Below are 16,614 nucleotides of genomic sequence, written 5' to 3'. Positions count from 1 at the left end.
ATTCAGAGATTTTATTTTTGAATGTATTTCCACCTACTAGTGTAAATAGTTAATTAACTATATTAATGCCAATATGTTTTGATCTCTTGACGTTGTAAACAGATGTTCTATCATTTAAGTCGTATCTTCCATCATATGTGTTTATGTTATTTTTCAGTTATTGTGTCTCACACAATTTCCGAGCCCAGTCTTAGGCTACACTCTCCTGTTATGCTTCTCCCATATATTAGTATCCAGGCATGTGCCATCATGTCTTTTATTCCAGAAATATATCTTGTGACCTTTCTGGGATGTCCTGAAACTCTGGACCTCCTAATTTTGTCCTCCACATAGCTGAGATTGTGATTGCTGGTAGGATCTGTCACACTGAAAGTAAGTACTTCATAAAATTCAGAACACTTTTTTTGCAAGGGCCTTGCTCATCTAGAAAAAAAGTACAAAGTATGAAATTCCTAAATGGTTCTTAGGAAGGAAAACACCAAATGATCCATCTGATTTTGTTGTACATATGCACACACATACACACATACACACACACACACACACACACACACACACAAACACAAACACACCAGTTGTTGAATTTTCTTTTTTATAGTTTTTATAGTTTATACAAAAAATCTAGAGAGTGTTGGTTGAAGTGCTCAGTGGAAGACAAACACCTGAGACAGTGAACCTCAGTGAGCAGCTGTCTGAAGAATATTCTTCTATGAGAGGAAACTTGTTATTCTCCTGACCATAGCAATTTGCAGAATCTTCAGCCTCCACTTGATTTATGGTGAAGTTGAAATCTGTCTCAGACTCACTGCCACTGAATCGGTTTGGGATCCCACTTTCCCCATTGGATCCTCTATAGCTCAGAGGTTTTGGAGGCTGTCCTGGTTTCTGTTGGTACCAATATCTGAAACTCTACAAAATTCGTTACAGCATTCTCACTGGCTCTTCAGTTGATGATGGCTATGTCTTGAGGAGACAGGGCCTGAGATGCAGGAGTTTGAGTCAATACAATGTCTCCAGTGGAGCCTGGAATGGTAATCATATTTCAAGAATGGCCACAGATGTACTAAGACCATCCCAATGTAGGCATATTGCATTAGTGACAGCTTTAACTTGTCAGGGCAGACACTTTAATTACAGGAAATTGAGCAACAAAGACTGGAAACAATCAGTTTGAGAATGCTGCAAATCAGAAAACAGCAATGGACATAATGAGTGTGAGTAACCCTTTCTGCCCACCTTACCTGGATCCCAGAGCAGAACAGCCACAGCAAGGAAGCCTGTGATCCCATCTCCAACATCCAGATTGAATGCTGTTTTTCAGGTCTCAGAAATTGCCTCTAAAGCATTATTTACCATAGCTAAGATATGGAACCAACCCAGAAGTCCCTCACTAGATGAATGGATCAAGGAAATGTGGTATATATACACAATGGAATTCTATGCCTCTGTCAGAAACAATGACATTGCCCCATTTGTTAGGAAATGGAAAGACTTGGAAAAAAATATATTAAGTGAAGTAAGCCAGGCCCAAAGAAACATAGGTCCCATGGTTTTCCTTATTTGCAATAACTTGTATATGTACAAGTCAAGCAGAAAAGGTCAGATAAGTTGATGTTAGGTAAAGTGAACCCTAAGATATGCATTTAGAGTTTTTTCTTTCATGTGATTGTTTCTAACATATTTAGAAGATGACTTCTTTTTTTCTCTGTATGTCCCTCCCCTACTATATAACCCCTGCTTTCACTGTAGTTGATGTTGGTATAATTTGATGTTGGAGGGGAAGGGAAAAAACAAATCTTTTAAATACTGATACAGGTGGACCCATTGCAACAACGAGATGTACAAGTTGTTATGTTGAAAAACAAACTTTACAACTTTGGTGGGAAGGGGAGGGGGAGATGAGGGGATGGGTTGGGGAGATGGCAAGAGATGGGAAGGGGAAACAAAGGAGGCGGCAACAATGTTTGATAAGAAATGTACTCATTAGATTGTTCATATAATTGTAACTTCCCTGTCCAGTATTTTCACAATAAAAAAATTAAAATTTAAAAAAAAATTTTTGAGCATCTTGGACTGTTATGTAATGACACAATGTGCAAATTAATTCAGAAGGGCTTGCCTTGATGCTTAACGGAGACATAGGTTTTCTTTCACTCAGTGGGAGTTGTAGCTAGACAAAACAAAAATAATCTAGAATATTTTCTAGTGTAACTCAAATATTTCCAGGAACTTGTGAATTTCTCTGTTGTAATTTTATTTCTACCTAAGATGCCTTGTGGGAGACCGTGCATGTTTGCCCTTCCACACATATGCCCTTCAGAAATGCTTTGTATTCCCCAAATTGAAGTTGTCACAACAGCTCAAACAGCAGTACATTCCAAAAGGAAGTCATTAGAGTTTATAGAGGAATGAAATCACTCATCTGGAGGGTAGAGGAGGGAGTTGTCTTCTTAATTAAATCTTCTGAACAGCATGTCTGAAAATGCCATACAGAGATGGAAAGGTTGGGAGGTGCGAGCGTGCTACAGTAGTCAGTGAGCTGGTGTTACCAATGAACAAGGAAGCCTTTCTGGGTTGCCATGTTATTCACACAGTTAGACCAGCCTGGGTTACATAGTGAGACAGGTAGGTTCCCAAACTGCATGAACTTACTTTACCTTCCTGTGGGTACAGAAGACTTTCCTATTTGCTTAGTTTTGAACCAAGATCTATTTTGCCCCTAGTTTTCCAATGGTAGTGGAATCATTGCGGTGGGTCCTAATTAGAGTGAGAAAAATTCAGATCTATTCTTTTAGGCATATCTTTGTCCTAATCAATGGAGCTATTAGCTGAGGAACCCCAAGTTCTCCTATAGATTGACAAGATGATACAAACACATTGGATAGTGTTCTGTAATCAAGGAGATTTATTTTAGACCAGGGAGTTAATGAAAATTTATATCTAGAAATATGATTTGGAGGTTAAAGGATACAACAAGTTCACCAAGAATCAACTATTTATTATACTTGTGGGCAAGAGTATTTGTCTGTTTATTTGGAAATATGCAGTTTATTTAATAAATTCATGGGAAGTATTTCATTCAATTACAAAAGTTATGGAGTATTTCATTGTCAGGTGTTGGTGACTTTAGAGTGAAGGCATTTCTAGCTATTCATGAAGCTGTAATCTGAGGAGTTAACTTTGAAGCCAGACTCAGCAGGAAAGTGAGATTCCAATAAAATGCCAAAAGCCAGAATTGGAGCTATGACACCAGAGGAAGAATGCTAGCTTTAGCATAAAACGTAGTGACAGAACATACGCTCTTTTTTATAGACATTTTAACTGGGGTGAGGTGGTATCTCAGTGTTATTTACATTTACATTTTTTATGGCTAGAGAGGTTTAACATTTCTTCATGTGTCTAGTGGCCATTCTTCTTCCCTCTTCAGAGAAGTTTCTCTGTAAGTCTTTAGCCCACTTATTTATTGGGCAGTTGTTTCTTTGAGGATTTATGGTTGGAGCATTTAATTTCTTGACTTCCAGGTATATTTTAGATATGACACCCTTGTCTGTTGTATGGCTAGTGAAGATCGTCTCCCAATCCGTCGACTTTCTATTGATCTTGCTAACTTTGTCCTTTGCCTTGCAGAAGCTCTACAACTTCATGCAGTCCCATTTGTCCAACCTTTCTTTGATTTGTTGTGTTTCTGGGTCTCTATTAAGAAAATTTTGGCCCGTGCCAAGGAGACCTACGGTTTCTCCTATTCCTTCTTGTAATGTTTTCAGGTGTCTGCTTTGACTCTGAGTTGTTTGATCCATTTGGAGTTGGTTCTGGTGCAGGGTGATATATATAAGGATCTAGCTTTAGTTTTCTACAGGTGATTAACCAATGTTGTCAGCACCATTTACTGAAGAGGCTGTCTTTCTTCCATTCTATTTTTAGCTCCCTTTCGAAGATTAGATGGCTATAGGTCTATAGGTTCATTTCTGGGTTTTCAATTCTATTCCATTGGTCCTGAGGTCTCTTCTTGTGCCAGTTCCAAACTGTTTTGATTGGTATGGCTTTGTAGTAGATCATTTTTGCTATTCGGGGTCATCGCTGTAATCAAGAACTCTAATAACAAGAAATGCTGGAAGAGATGTGGACAGAAGGGAACCCTACTGCATTTTTGGTGTGTAAACTTGTTCATCCACTTTGGAAAGTAGTGTGTAGGTTCCTCAAAAGACTCCACATAGAGCTTCCCTATAACCCAGCAATCCCAATTTTGGGCACTTACCCAAATGATCACAAACAAGACCATAATAAAATTACCAGCACAACTATGTTTACTGCAGCATTATTTATCCTAGCTAAGATATGGAGCCAACCCAGATGCCCCTCAGTAGATGGATCAAGAAAATACAGATTATATACACAATGGAATTCTATGTCTCCATCAGAAAGAATGACATTGCTCCATTTGTTAAGAAATGGAAAGACTTGAAAAAATTATATTAAGTCAAGTAAGCCAGGCCCAAAGATACATAGGTCCCATGGTTTCCCTTATTTGCAATAACTAGTGTATGTCTGAGACAAGCAGAAAAGTCAGATAAAATGATGTTAGGAGAAATGAACCCTAAGATAAGGACACAAGTGATTTTTTTTCTTTCTTGATATTGTTTCTAACATATTTATAAGGTGATTTTTTTAATTTAATTTTATTTGTGAACATACTGTACAGAGGGGTTACAATTACATGGGCAGGATAATGTGTACATTTCTTACCAAGCATCGCAGCCTCTTCCTTTGTTTACCCTTCACATCCCTTCCCAGCCTCCCCCCTCCCCCCCAATCCCAATCCTTCTCCTTCCCCCTCCTTCCCCCCTCGTTTTGGACATACAACTTGTACTTCTCATTGTTGCAACAGGTCCACCTGTATCCTTAAACAACTGGTTTTTCCCCATCTCCTCCACAAGTTATACTGACATCAAGTATAGTGAAAGCATGTTCAACATCCCTAGCCATAAAAGAAATGCAAATCAAAACAACATTGAGATATCACCTCACTCCAGTTAGAACGGCAAAAATCAAGAACTCTAACAATAACAGATGCTGGAGGGGATGTGGACAGAAAGGAACCTTACTTCATTGTTGGTGGGAATGTAAACTTGTTCAACCACTTTGGAAAGCAGTATGGAGGTTCCTCAAAAGACTTCACATAGAACTCCCCTATGACCCAGCAATCCCACTTTTGGGCATTTACACAAGTGTTTACAAACAAGACCACACTAAAGCTCCCAGCACAACTATGTTTATTGCAGCATTATTTACCATAGCTAAGATATGGAACCAACCCAGATGCCCCTCAGTAGATGAATGGATCAAGAAAATGTGGTCTATATACACAATGGAATTCTATGCCTCCATCCGAAAGAATGACATTTCTCCATTTGTTAGGAAATGGAAAAACTTGGAAAAAATTATATTAAGAGAAGTAAGCCAGGCCCAAAGAAACATAGGTCCCATGGTTTCCCTTATTTGAAATATCTAGTATATGTATGAGTCAAGCGGAAAAGGTCAGATAATGTGATGTCAGTAAAATGAACCCTTAGATATGTATTTTAATGTTTTTTTTCTTTCATGCATGTGTTTCTAATGCATTTACAAGATTATCTCTTTGTTGCTTTGTATGTCCCTCCCCCACAGTATAGACACATGAAGGTGATTTTTTTGTTGCTTTGTATGCCCCTTACCCATGATGTAATCCCTGTTTTCATTGTATTTGATGTTGACATAATTTGTGGAAGGGAAGGGAAAAAAACAAATTGTTTAAATAGGGACACAGGTTGACCCATTGCAACAATGAGATATACAAGATGCTATGTCGAAAAACGAACTTAACAAATTTGGCCGGCAGAGGGAGTGTAGTAATGGAGATGGGACAGGGATAGTAGGGGAAAAACAAAGGAGGCAACAATTCTTGATAAGAGATGTACTCATTGCATTGCTTATGTAATAGTAACCCCTCTGTATGTATTTTCGCAATCAAAAATTTAGTAATAAAAAAAGAATGTAGGCTGTAAGTTCAAGCCCTAGCACCAGTGCAAGCATACCTGCACAACACACACACATGCACACACACACACACACACACATACACACACAAACACACACACACACACACACACACACACAATTCAAAACATTTAAGTGATTTTACTTTATCAAGGTACAAAATTCACAAGAGTTTTAAAGAGAAAATTCTCAGTAACTTTCACTGTACCACTAAGCACAGTATGGGCTTATCACACTTGTCATTCAGATGCTAGCAAAGCAGTCCCATCTTGGTTTCCAAGTATAGCGTGTGATACTTTTGCATGGACTACATTCTTAACTGGGCAGAAGAGAAGTAGTGAGTCATCTTAATTGCCACAGGTCATTCACTAAAGAAGCCTGGCCAGCTGAACAGTGAACTTCCTTTATGCAAACTACTCATCTTCCCAGAGCAACTGGATTAGTGTCAATGATTTGAACAACTTTCATGAGAATTTCAAGATTCATCTATATTTGGGTTGCTGTGAGAACAATTGTTTCCTCTGACCTTTTCTTCCTCCTCCTTTTCTACCTCCTTACTTTCTACATCCTCCATTTTGAGCAATTAAAAAATATTGCACAAATGCAAAGTCATTTAAAAGTTAGAGGATTTTAAAATAATCTGTTGATCCATATAATTCACCATTCTAACAAGATTAGGAACAAGTTAATATGAGTAGAGTTATTGAAATTATTTCTACAAGTTAACATATATTTATGATAATTCAAAATTTTTTCATGTCTAAGCATATAATGAAAAAATGCCTTAGTGGCTTAAAGCCTAGGAAACATAGGTCCCATGGTTTCCCTTATTTGCAATAACTAGTACATGTTTGGGACAAGAAGAAAAGGTCAAAAGCTATGTACATATGACCAGATAAGATGATGTTAAACGAAATGAACCCCAAGATAGGGACACAAGTGTTTTTTTTTCTTTCTTGGTATTGTTTCTAATGTATTTATAATGTACCATATGATTTCTTTTGTTGCTTTGTATGTTCCTCCCCCAGGCTATAACCCCTCTTTTCACTGTATTTGATGTTGGTGCCCTGCTTCTTGTATATACACTTCTCTAATTCAGGGAGGGGAAGGGAAAAAAACAAAATGCTTAAATCGGGCTACAGGTTCACCCACTGTAAAAATGAGATGTACAAACACTATGCCGAAAACAAACTTTACAACTTTGGCTGGGGGTTTGGGGTGTAGTTGTAGAGGTGGGAGGGAAGGGATGGTAGGAGAAAAAACAAAGGAGGAGGCAACAATGTTCAATAGGAAATGTACTCATTACCATGCTCATATAACTGTAACCCCTCTGTACAGCATTTTTACAATAAAAAATGTACAGAAAATAAAAATAAATAATCAATGAAACAAATAGGTAATTCATTCAAAAAAGAATAAAAGTGACAGATCACCAGTAATTTCATGTAAAAAAAGAAGTGAGAAGAAATTCAAATCAACCAAATTAGTAATGCCAAAAGAAACATTACAACAAACATGCAAGAAATCTAAAAGATATAGGGCTGGGAAGGATGTTCAGTAGTAGAGTGCTTGCCTTACATACATAAGAGCATGGGTTCGATTTCTCAGGACCACATAAGCAGAAAAAGCCAGAAGTTGCGCTGTGGCTCAAGTGGGAGAGTGCTAACCTTGAGCTGAAGAGCTGAGGGACAGCGCCCAGGTCCAGAGTTCAGGCCCCACTACTGGAAAAAAGAAAAAAAGAAAAGAAAGAAAGAAAAAGATGACGGTGGACTGTTTTCAAAATCTATATTCAAATAAGATGGAAAATACAGCAGAAATGGATAAATTTCCAGAAGTATACAAACTGCTTAAGCTTAACCTAGAATATATAAATCACTTAAACAGGTCCATAACACAAAAGAAGATTGAGGAAGTATTCAGAGGTCTTCAAACAAGGAAATGTCCATTTCACAATGGATTCACATCTGAATTCTATAAGATTTTGAAGCTGAACTGATGTCGGTACTCTTCAAAATTTTCTAGAAATAAAATAAGAAAGATCAATTCTTAACTTGTTTTAGGAAGATAGTAATACACTCATCCCCCAATCAGGTAGGGATCTAAGGAAGAAAGACAATCATAAATCAATCCTCTGTTGAATATAGATGCAAATCTCTTCAATAAAATATTATTTACAAGATTTAGCAACTAATCAAAAAATCATACCCTATGATCAAATGACATCTATCACAGAGATGGAAAGCTGGTTTAACATATGCAAATCAATAAACATGATACATCACATTAACAGAACCAAAGGCTATAGCTGCATGATAATCTCAAAAGATGCAGAAAAAAGCCATCAATATAATCCATTTATGTTAAAATGTTAGACAAGCTAGGAAGAGAAGGAACTTACCTCTGAATAAGAAAAGCTATGTACTGAGCTGGGAAGGTAGCTCAGCAGTAGAGTGCATGCCTTGCAAGCATGAGGTCCTGGGTTCGGTTCCTCAGCACCACATAAGTAAAAAGAAAAGCTGGAAGTGGCGCTGTGGCTCAAGAGGTAGAGCGCTAGCCTTGAGCTGAAGAGCTGAGGGACAGCACAGCTATGTGCAACAGACTAACAGCTAATATCATAATAAGTGGTGAAAAATTAAAACCACTTTCTCTAAAATCAGGAACAAGGCAAGGATATCCATTCTCTCTATTCCTTCCAAATATAATTCTTGAATTCCTAGCAATGAAGCAAGAAAAGACATACACTGGATTGCCATAGGGAAAGAAGAACTCAAAGTATCCTTATGTGCAGATGAAATGATCTTCTATCTAAAGGACTAGAAAGAAAGAAACCCTACACTTGGATTGCTTATTCTTCTCAAAACTTAGCTCATAGCCAGGCACCCATGGCTCACTCCTGTAATCCTAGCTACGAAGAAGGCTGAGATCTGAGGATGGAGGTTTAAAGCCAAGCCAGGCAGGAGACTCTAAGCTCCAACAAACCACCAGAAAACCTGAAGTGTTGCTGTGGCTCAAGTGGTAGAGAGTTCAACTTGAGCTAAAGAGCTGAGGGATAGCACCCAGGCCCAGAGTTCTAGCCTCCTGACTGAAGAAAAAAAAAAGCTTAGCTCATATAATGAAAAATCACTCTGATCAATCTAGAGGCTGAATAAGAGGATTTTCCTCAAAGTTTCTTATTATTTTGATATACATGCTAGTAAAAAATATACTTTGTATGTCAATGTTTGTAAGATGATAGCTTTTCTCCAACATTGGTAAATTGAGTCATAACAAATTACCTAAATTAAACGTAACATAAATTACCTGAATTAAAATGACTATATATATGTTTGTGTGTGTGTGTATGTGTGCGTGTGTGTGTGTGTATATGCCCATCCTCACTTGAACTTATAATTATATATTATTATATAGTATATATATAGACACACACATAATACCTAAGTTGTATGCATCTGTATAGTTTACAATTGAGAATTGCAGGATTAATTACTCAAAGAAGACCTGCTTTACCTTGGGGCTTGGCTATTTTTCTTGTTAAAAATGAAATACTTTAGAGATATTTTATTCCTATGTCTGTCAAAGAGTCCTAGACGTGGAGACAGAGAAGTTTCAGTGAGCTAGGAGCACTGCTGCGATTCCTTATTGGGTGCTGTTATGCAAGATTCAAAAAGGAAAAAATGGTGTGAGAAAGAGTGGATGATGAGAGGCTGAACATCAACACAGGTTTATAATTTTAAACAATATGCAATGTGGAAGGCTATAGTAAAAGCTAAAATCTCATTGCTTGCTTACAACCTGTATTCTTTTTTATTAGTAATTTTTATTGTGAAAATACCATACAGGGGACTTACAATTACATGAGCAAGGTAATGAGTACATTTCTTTTTTTTAATTTTTATTTTTTTATTGTGAAAATACTGTACAGAGGGGTTACAATTACATGGGCAAGATAATGAGTACATTTCTTGTCAAGCATTGTAGTTTCCTCCTTTGTTTCCCCTTCCCATCCCTTCCCATCCTACCCCCCCCGCGCCCCCCCCAGAATCCTCTCTGCCCCTGCCACCAACGTTGTAATGTTCGTTTTTGACGTAACGATTTGTACTTCTCATTGTTGCAATGGGTCCACCTGTATCCCTATTTAAACGACTTGTTCTTCCCCTTATGAGTACATTTCTTATCAAGCATTGTTGCCTCCTCCTTTGTTTCCCCTTCCCATCTCTTTTGTCCCCCCACCTGATCCTCCCCCCCACCCTGACCAAAGTTGTAAAGTTTGCTTTTCGATATAACGTTTTGTACGTCTCATTGTTGCAATGGATCCACCTGTATCCCTGTTTAAACAAATTGTTTTTTCCCTTCCCCTCCCCAAATTATACCAACATCAAATACAGTGAAAACAGGGGTTACACCATAGGGGAGGAACATACAACGCAACAAAGAAATCATCTTATCAGTGTTAGAAACAATAGCAAAGAAGTGAAGTACCTCTATGATGAAAACTTTAAAAACCTGAAAAGGGAAAATAATCTGTATTCTTCTCATGGTTATGAAAGAATTTTGGCATTGTCTAGTGGAATAGTGGGTAAATGGTGGGACATAAGGTCACAAAGGAAGAAGCTGAGTTGAGGTATCTGTGCAAGGTCCAAGCTGGGAATAAGTTTTGGACTGGTGCCTGTAGCATGATATTGCCTGGCTTGGGAAAGAGGGCAAGCAAGAGTATTAGTGAACCAAGGCACTTTTTTGGGCCCTCTAGATACAGTTATTTGGACATTCACACATAACAAAAATGTCTAGCAAACATAATACTAGGTGACACATCAATACACTCAGTAACTTGGAGCCCTCAGGTTATATAAAAGACAGCAATGTCCAACATGCCCTCCTGCTTCCAAACATATTGAGATTTTCCAAATGTAGGAAGTCAAGAATGACAAGAAAGACATGATGTTTACAAATGTAATAGAAGCATATTTTTATTTGATGTAAAATTTGAACAGAAAACATTAAAGTCTAAAAATAGGTCTGGATTAAAAGTACAAATAAAGAGAGCATTTTTTTGTTTTCAATCTGAAATGTAATCTTAAGATTACAATTTTCTTGTGGTTAGCCTAAGGACTCAATGCAAGGCAACTAAAACTGATAAAGTAATTTATAAAATTGAAAATATTATAATATATTGTCTATGGAAATTGTTCAGGCTTAATAGTCATGAAAATCTGAGGTCCAGAATTGGTTATTATGTCTACTGACTTTATGTTCTGTCTTTAAAAATATAAAACTGCAGATATTAAACCATCATAGATGCTGTATGCACTAAAACATAGATAGACAAAATGACACTGATAGATGTACCTAACCACAATGACTTACTTCTTATAGCAAAGCAACAGAGTGGAGTACAAACTGCTATTGTTATTTTTTAGTCTATTTGTTGAGATAGCTAATCAGGACAAGGGGTGACACTCAGCTGTCACCTATCTGCTCTCTGACATCATCTCATCAATTGCAGTTAATTTTACAACCATTTTTCTCTCTGTGTTTTTCTGGAATGTTTCAGCATGAGGAATGCTTTGAGATTTAAAAAAGGAGGAGGAGGAGGAGGAGAAGGTGATCTACTATGGACTGGAACATCATCAATAGGAACTACTAAAACCTGAAAACCTAAAGACTTCATGCCATGGGCTCATTCATTAGTCAGGGCAGAGGACCTATGTTAGGCAGCACTTATTGTGACTGGTAGGTGATACGTGGTGTCTGTAGGAAATCAAGAAAACCTTTGTATTTTAATTTTCAGGTTTTTTCAGTACTGTAGCTCAGGCTTGGAAAGACTGCATCTTAGGCATTATTTTCTGTATGAAAAAGCCCTGTATTTAAAACACACATTAACACATGCTTTTATTATTGAGTGTCTACAAGCAATTCTAAACTGTTCTATATCCCAGACTCTTTGCATGCCTCAAAGAAGCCTTGCCATATCTGTTCTGCTAGGAATGAACAGGTGAGTGACAAAGGACAGAGGATGGTTCTTGATCCCTTTAACCAAAATCTCCAATAGACTTTCAGATCCTGTCTGCATTTGAGAAGAACTGTCAACAGGTTCAGTCACAGCAGGAGAAGCTGGGGCAGCCCAGCCTCTCACTTCTGCTTCCCTGGAGGTTTTTGTTATGACTTGTATCACTGTGGGAGGTAAACTGCTATACTGCTGACAATAATATATGGCAATATCGTCTTGCTGCAGGCTGCTGATGGTAAGAGTGAACTCTGTCCCAGATCCACTGCCACTGAACCTGGATGGGACCCCAGTAGCCAAATTGGATGCACCATAGATCAGGAGCTTTGGTGCTTTTCCTGGTTTCTGTTGATACCAGGCTAACCAACTGCTAATGCCCTGACTGGCTCTGCAAGTGATGGAAACACTGTCTCCAAGGGATGCAGACAGGGAGGATTGAGACTGGGTCATCTGGATGTCACAACTGGCACCTGGCAAAAGAAATATAACAAATATCCACACAACTAAGTATTTGGTAAGAGGATCTCACATATATAAGACATCAATGATCAAACCTAATGAGCTTGATGTACCTGCAGTGCTATCCTTCCTTACCTGGGAGCCAGAGCATCAGGAGCCCCAGGAGCTGAGCAGGGGCCCTCATGTTCATGCTGTGTGCTGACTGAACCTGACCCCTGCACAGTCTGTGAGCAGTCTATAAAGAAGTGTCCAGGGCAGTGGGCTGTGCTCCATGCACATGCAAATCAGCAGGGTCTGGTCTAGGCTGGGCACAGCTGCAAGACTGGCTCAATCAGTAACTCAAAATAGAAGGAACATTCACAGGGTCTCAGATCAAACAAGAGAGATATACATATGTCTGCCAAGAAATGTGTTTCTCCATGGAGAACATTTGATTGTAGAAGACGTTTTTAATATTTCATTTTTTGCATTTTAAAGTAGTCATACAAAAGAAGTGTTGATCCATAAAGCAGTTTAGGAATACAAGCATTTTAATCAGTGTCATGCACTTCAACATTCTTATCTCCTTTGACTCACCACTTTCCTTTCTTAATTTTGTGATATATACAATGAATTCTTGACTACTCCCAATTTCTTCTGTCATTCCTTTACCATTCACCACTTTGCCCACAACCTGTCTCTCAAGTTCCCAGATCCTGGTGCTTACTGTGTTGAACTGTGACCTACTCATTCTAAAATAATTATATGTGAGCTTTTTATAGAATCTATTATCTTAAGTTGATTCATTTTTACCACTTGCATAATACCTGATTTGTTTTCATATATATGTGTATACATATGTATATATATATATTAATGTTGTATTATAGCCAATAACTTCTCCATCTTTTGTCCATGGCACAATATTTTGTAGGAGACTGAATTAAAACACTATGGACTAACCTGTCAAAGTAAATTTTAAGGAAATCCAACCCCAAGACAATTATTGCTAGCTTCTTTGAGCTAGATTTACAGTGAAAGTCAAGAACAAAATGTAGACCAGAAACACTCGGAACAAAGGCCGTTTGGTAGGAAGAGCCTGTGGAAAGTTAAGGCTTAGGCAGGCCTCATTTCAAAGAGATTAGCACACTGGACATGAAGTTTTGTGTCAGGGTAATAGGAAAGACACACAGATCATTTCAAGAATTGGCTAAACATCCATGGAATGTTTGCAGGAATGTGAGAGTGAACTTGTGTGGAAAACTTTCCCTAGAGTAAAAAGCTCCTCCAGGCAATCAGCTCTTTCAGTGATACCTAGTCATTTTACTATAATTAATTTCACTAGGATTTCATTAACCAGAATGCATGAGCTACCTGAATACCAAGGAAACAGAAGAGAAGATCCAGAAGTAAGCCCACATAGCTATAGCCATTTGGTTTTTACCAAAGACATGAAAAACATACACTGGCAAAAAGAGACTCTCTTCAAAAATTGGTGTTGGGAACACTGGATATCTACATATGGAAGACTGTATCCACTTCCCTAGTCTCACCAATAAGAAAATTCAATATCCAAATTGGATTAATGATAATAATGAGCAACTTGAAACTTTGAAACTACATTAAGAAAACTAAGGAAAATACTTGAAGGTAAGGTCGAAGGTAGTTATTTGTGAACAGAACTCCAATTGCCCTGGAAATAAAAACAAGAAATGACAAATGTGATTGCATCAAATTAAAATGCTTTCTCACATCAGGAAAAGAATTCTTAAAGCAATAAATGCAGTTTTCTACTTTTGGGTGTTTTGGTGTTGTTTTCCTTCTGAATTATTTTTTAATCAAGAAAGTTCTTCAGTAGTTTTGTTGCTGTGTAAGATCTTGAACAACATATGATGTGTGACGCAATTTCTACTTTCTTACAGCTTACTTCAAGACTTAACGAAGGTGACAATTGTTAATTTTTTAATTTTTGCTCTATCTCAGATAAGAGATGAATTTTCCTGCAGAGATGCATTAGTGCTTCTTCTATGAGATTTGGCAAAAAGGAGAAAATGTAGTAATTATTGGCATAAGCAGGCTGACAACTGAACAGTTTTATGGCCTAGAGAATCACCAAGAGAGGTCGTTGGGGCAGCCAAAAGGAACAGTGGCTCATCCTGGCTTTCCCACCAGATGGAGAATCACAGGCTTATGTGGCCCAAACCCTAGGACAGCTTCACTGCATCAGAGAATCCCATACTCCTAGTTCCAACTTCTCTGGCCATCTGAGAACTTCTAAAGCCAGAGATCAGACTTGTTTCCATTATTAAAACAAATCCTGCTTGAAGAATCTTGACTGTCTGTTTTACTGTGTGAATTCCATCTGATGAGTTTATATGAGAAGTGATGGCTATGTCTGGGCTTCAGTGGCTTAAAGGAAGGAAAGATATAGAGAGCACAGAGGAGCCTCATGGAAACTCCAACCAAAAGCTTGTAGTAACGTTCGTGCACAGGTTGCATCTGAGAAGCTCTATCCACAGGTGTAGGCACCCCGAGGAGCCAGCCTCTCACTTGTTTCCCTGAGAGAATTATGTTATGGCTCCTATCACTGTGGTAGGGGAACTGTGATACTGTTGACAGTATTAAGTGGCAACATCTTCAGGCCACAGGCTGCTGAAGGTGAGAGAATAATCCTCCCCCACCCACTGCCACTGAACCTGGATGGGACCCCAGAGGTCAAACTGGATGTAGACTTTATCAGGAGTTTAGGAGCTTTCCCTGGTTTCTGCTGATACCAGGCTAAATAATTGCTAATACCCTGACTGGCTTGGCAGGTGATGGTGACTTTGTCTCTTAAAGATGCAGCAAGGAAGGATGGAGACTGGGTCATCTGGATGTCACATCTGGATGGTACCTGGCATTGGAAACATGCAAGCAAATATCCACACTGTTAGTCATGTTTTAGGAGGATTTTCCTGAAGACACAGGCAGCACTGAAAACACAGGTTAGGAGAAGTATTGTCCTTCATTACCCGGGAGCCAGAGCAGCAGGAGCCCCAGGAGCTGAGCAGGGATCCTCATTCCCATGCTATGTGGTGCCTGGGACCCACTGTTACACAGAGTGTCAGCAGCATATTATGATGTCATTGGGGCAGTAGGTTATGATGTAAGCCTATGCAAATCAGCAAGGTTGTCAAAGTTGGAATCATCTCAGGTTGGCTCATCTTAGAAAATCATCGCAGGTCTATATTGCCCTAGTGTTTTAGTTTAGACCAGGATACATGATTCACGCAGACAGCACAAGTCATAGCCATTCTACTGCACAATGGATAGATCTCTTGAAGCCTTCAAGGGTGAGGATGTGCTTTGCTTTTCTGCCCCTCAGTAGATGAATGGATCAAGAAAATGTGGTATATATACACAATGGAATTGTATGCCTCTATCAGAAAGAATGACTTTGCCCCATTTGTTAGGAAATGGAAAGACAGGGAAAAATTTATAAGTTTTTTAATTGTAAAAATACTATACAGAGGGATTACAGTTACATGAGCAAGGTAACAGGTACATTTTCTATCAAGCATTTTTGCCTCCTCCTTTGTTTTTCCCTTACCATCCCTTCCCTCTCACCTCCACAACTACACTCCGTCTCCCACTGCCTAAATTGTAAAATTCGTTTTTCAACAAAATGTCTTGTGCATCTCAATACAATGGGTCATCCTGTATCCCTATTTAAGCATTTTGTTTTTTCCCTTCCCCTCCCCAAATTAGAGAAGTGTACATACAAGATTCAGGGCACCAATATCAAATACAGCGAAAACAGGGGTTATAACCATGGGGAAAAACATACAAAGAAACAAAAAAATCACATAGTACATTATTAATATGTTAGAAACAATAGCAAGAAAGAAAAGAAAAAACACTTGTGCCCCTATCTTTGGGTTCGTTTCGCTTAACATCATCTTATCTGGTCATATGTACATAGCTTACAATGGAATTCTTTGCATCCATCAGAAAGAATTTTTACCCCATTTGCTAGTAAATGGAAAGACTTGGGAAAAATTATATTAAGTGAAGTAAGCCAGGGCCAAAGAATCATAGTTCCCACGGTTTCCCTTATTTACAATAATTAGTATATGTCTGGGATAAGCAGACAAGGTCAA

The 16,614-nt window shown here is 38.3% G+C and overlaps 1 gene segment (V, D, J or C); it reads right to left on the bottom strand.

Moving 5' to 3' along the window:
- Nucleotides 1-621: 621 nt before the first annotated feature.
- Nucleotides 622-12,894, bottom strand: LOC106000744. The segment is given in 3 exon segments: nt 622-885; nt 12,167-12,507; nt 12,632-12,894. Coding segments are annotated over 3 exon segments (660 nt in total).
- Nucleotides 12,895-16,614: the final 3,720 nt, after the last annotated feature.

This window comes from Dipodomys ordii, unplaced genomic scaffold (assembly GCF_000151885.1).
Source record: "Dipodomys ordii isolate 6190 unplaced genomic scaffold, Dord_2.0 Scaffold237, whole genome shotgun sequence".
In the NCBI taxonomy this organism is placed as follows: domain Eukaryota; kingdom Metazoa; phylum Chordata; class Mammalia; order Rodentia; family Heteromyidae; genus Dipodomys; species Dipodomys ordii.
Note: the sequence above shows the minus strand (reverse complement) of the source record. Positions and strands in the feature narration are given on the sequence as shown.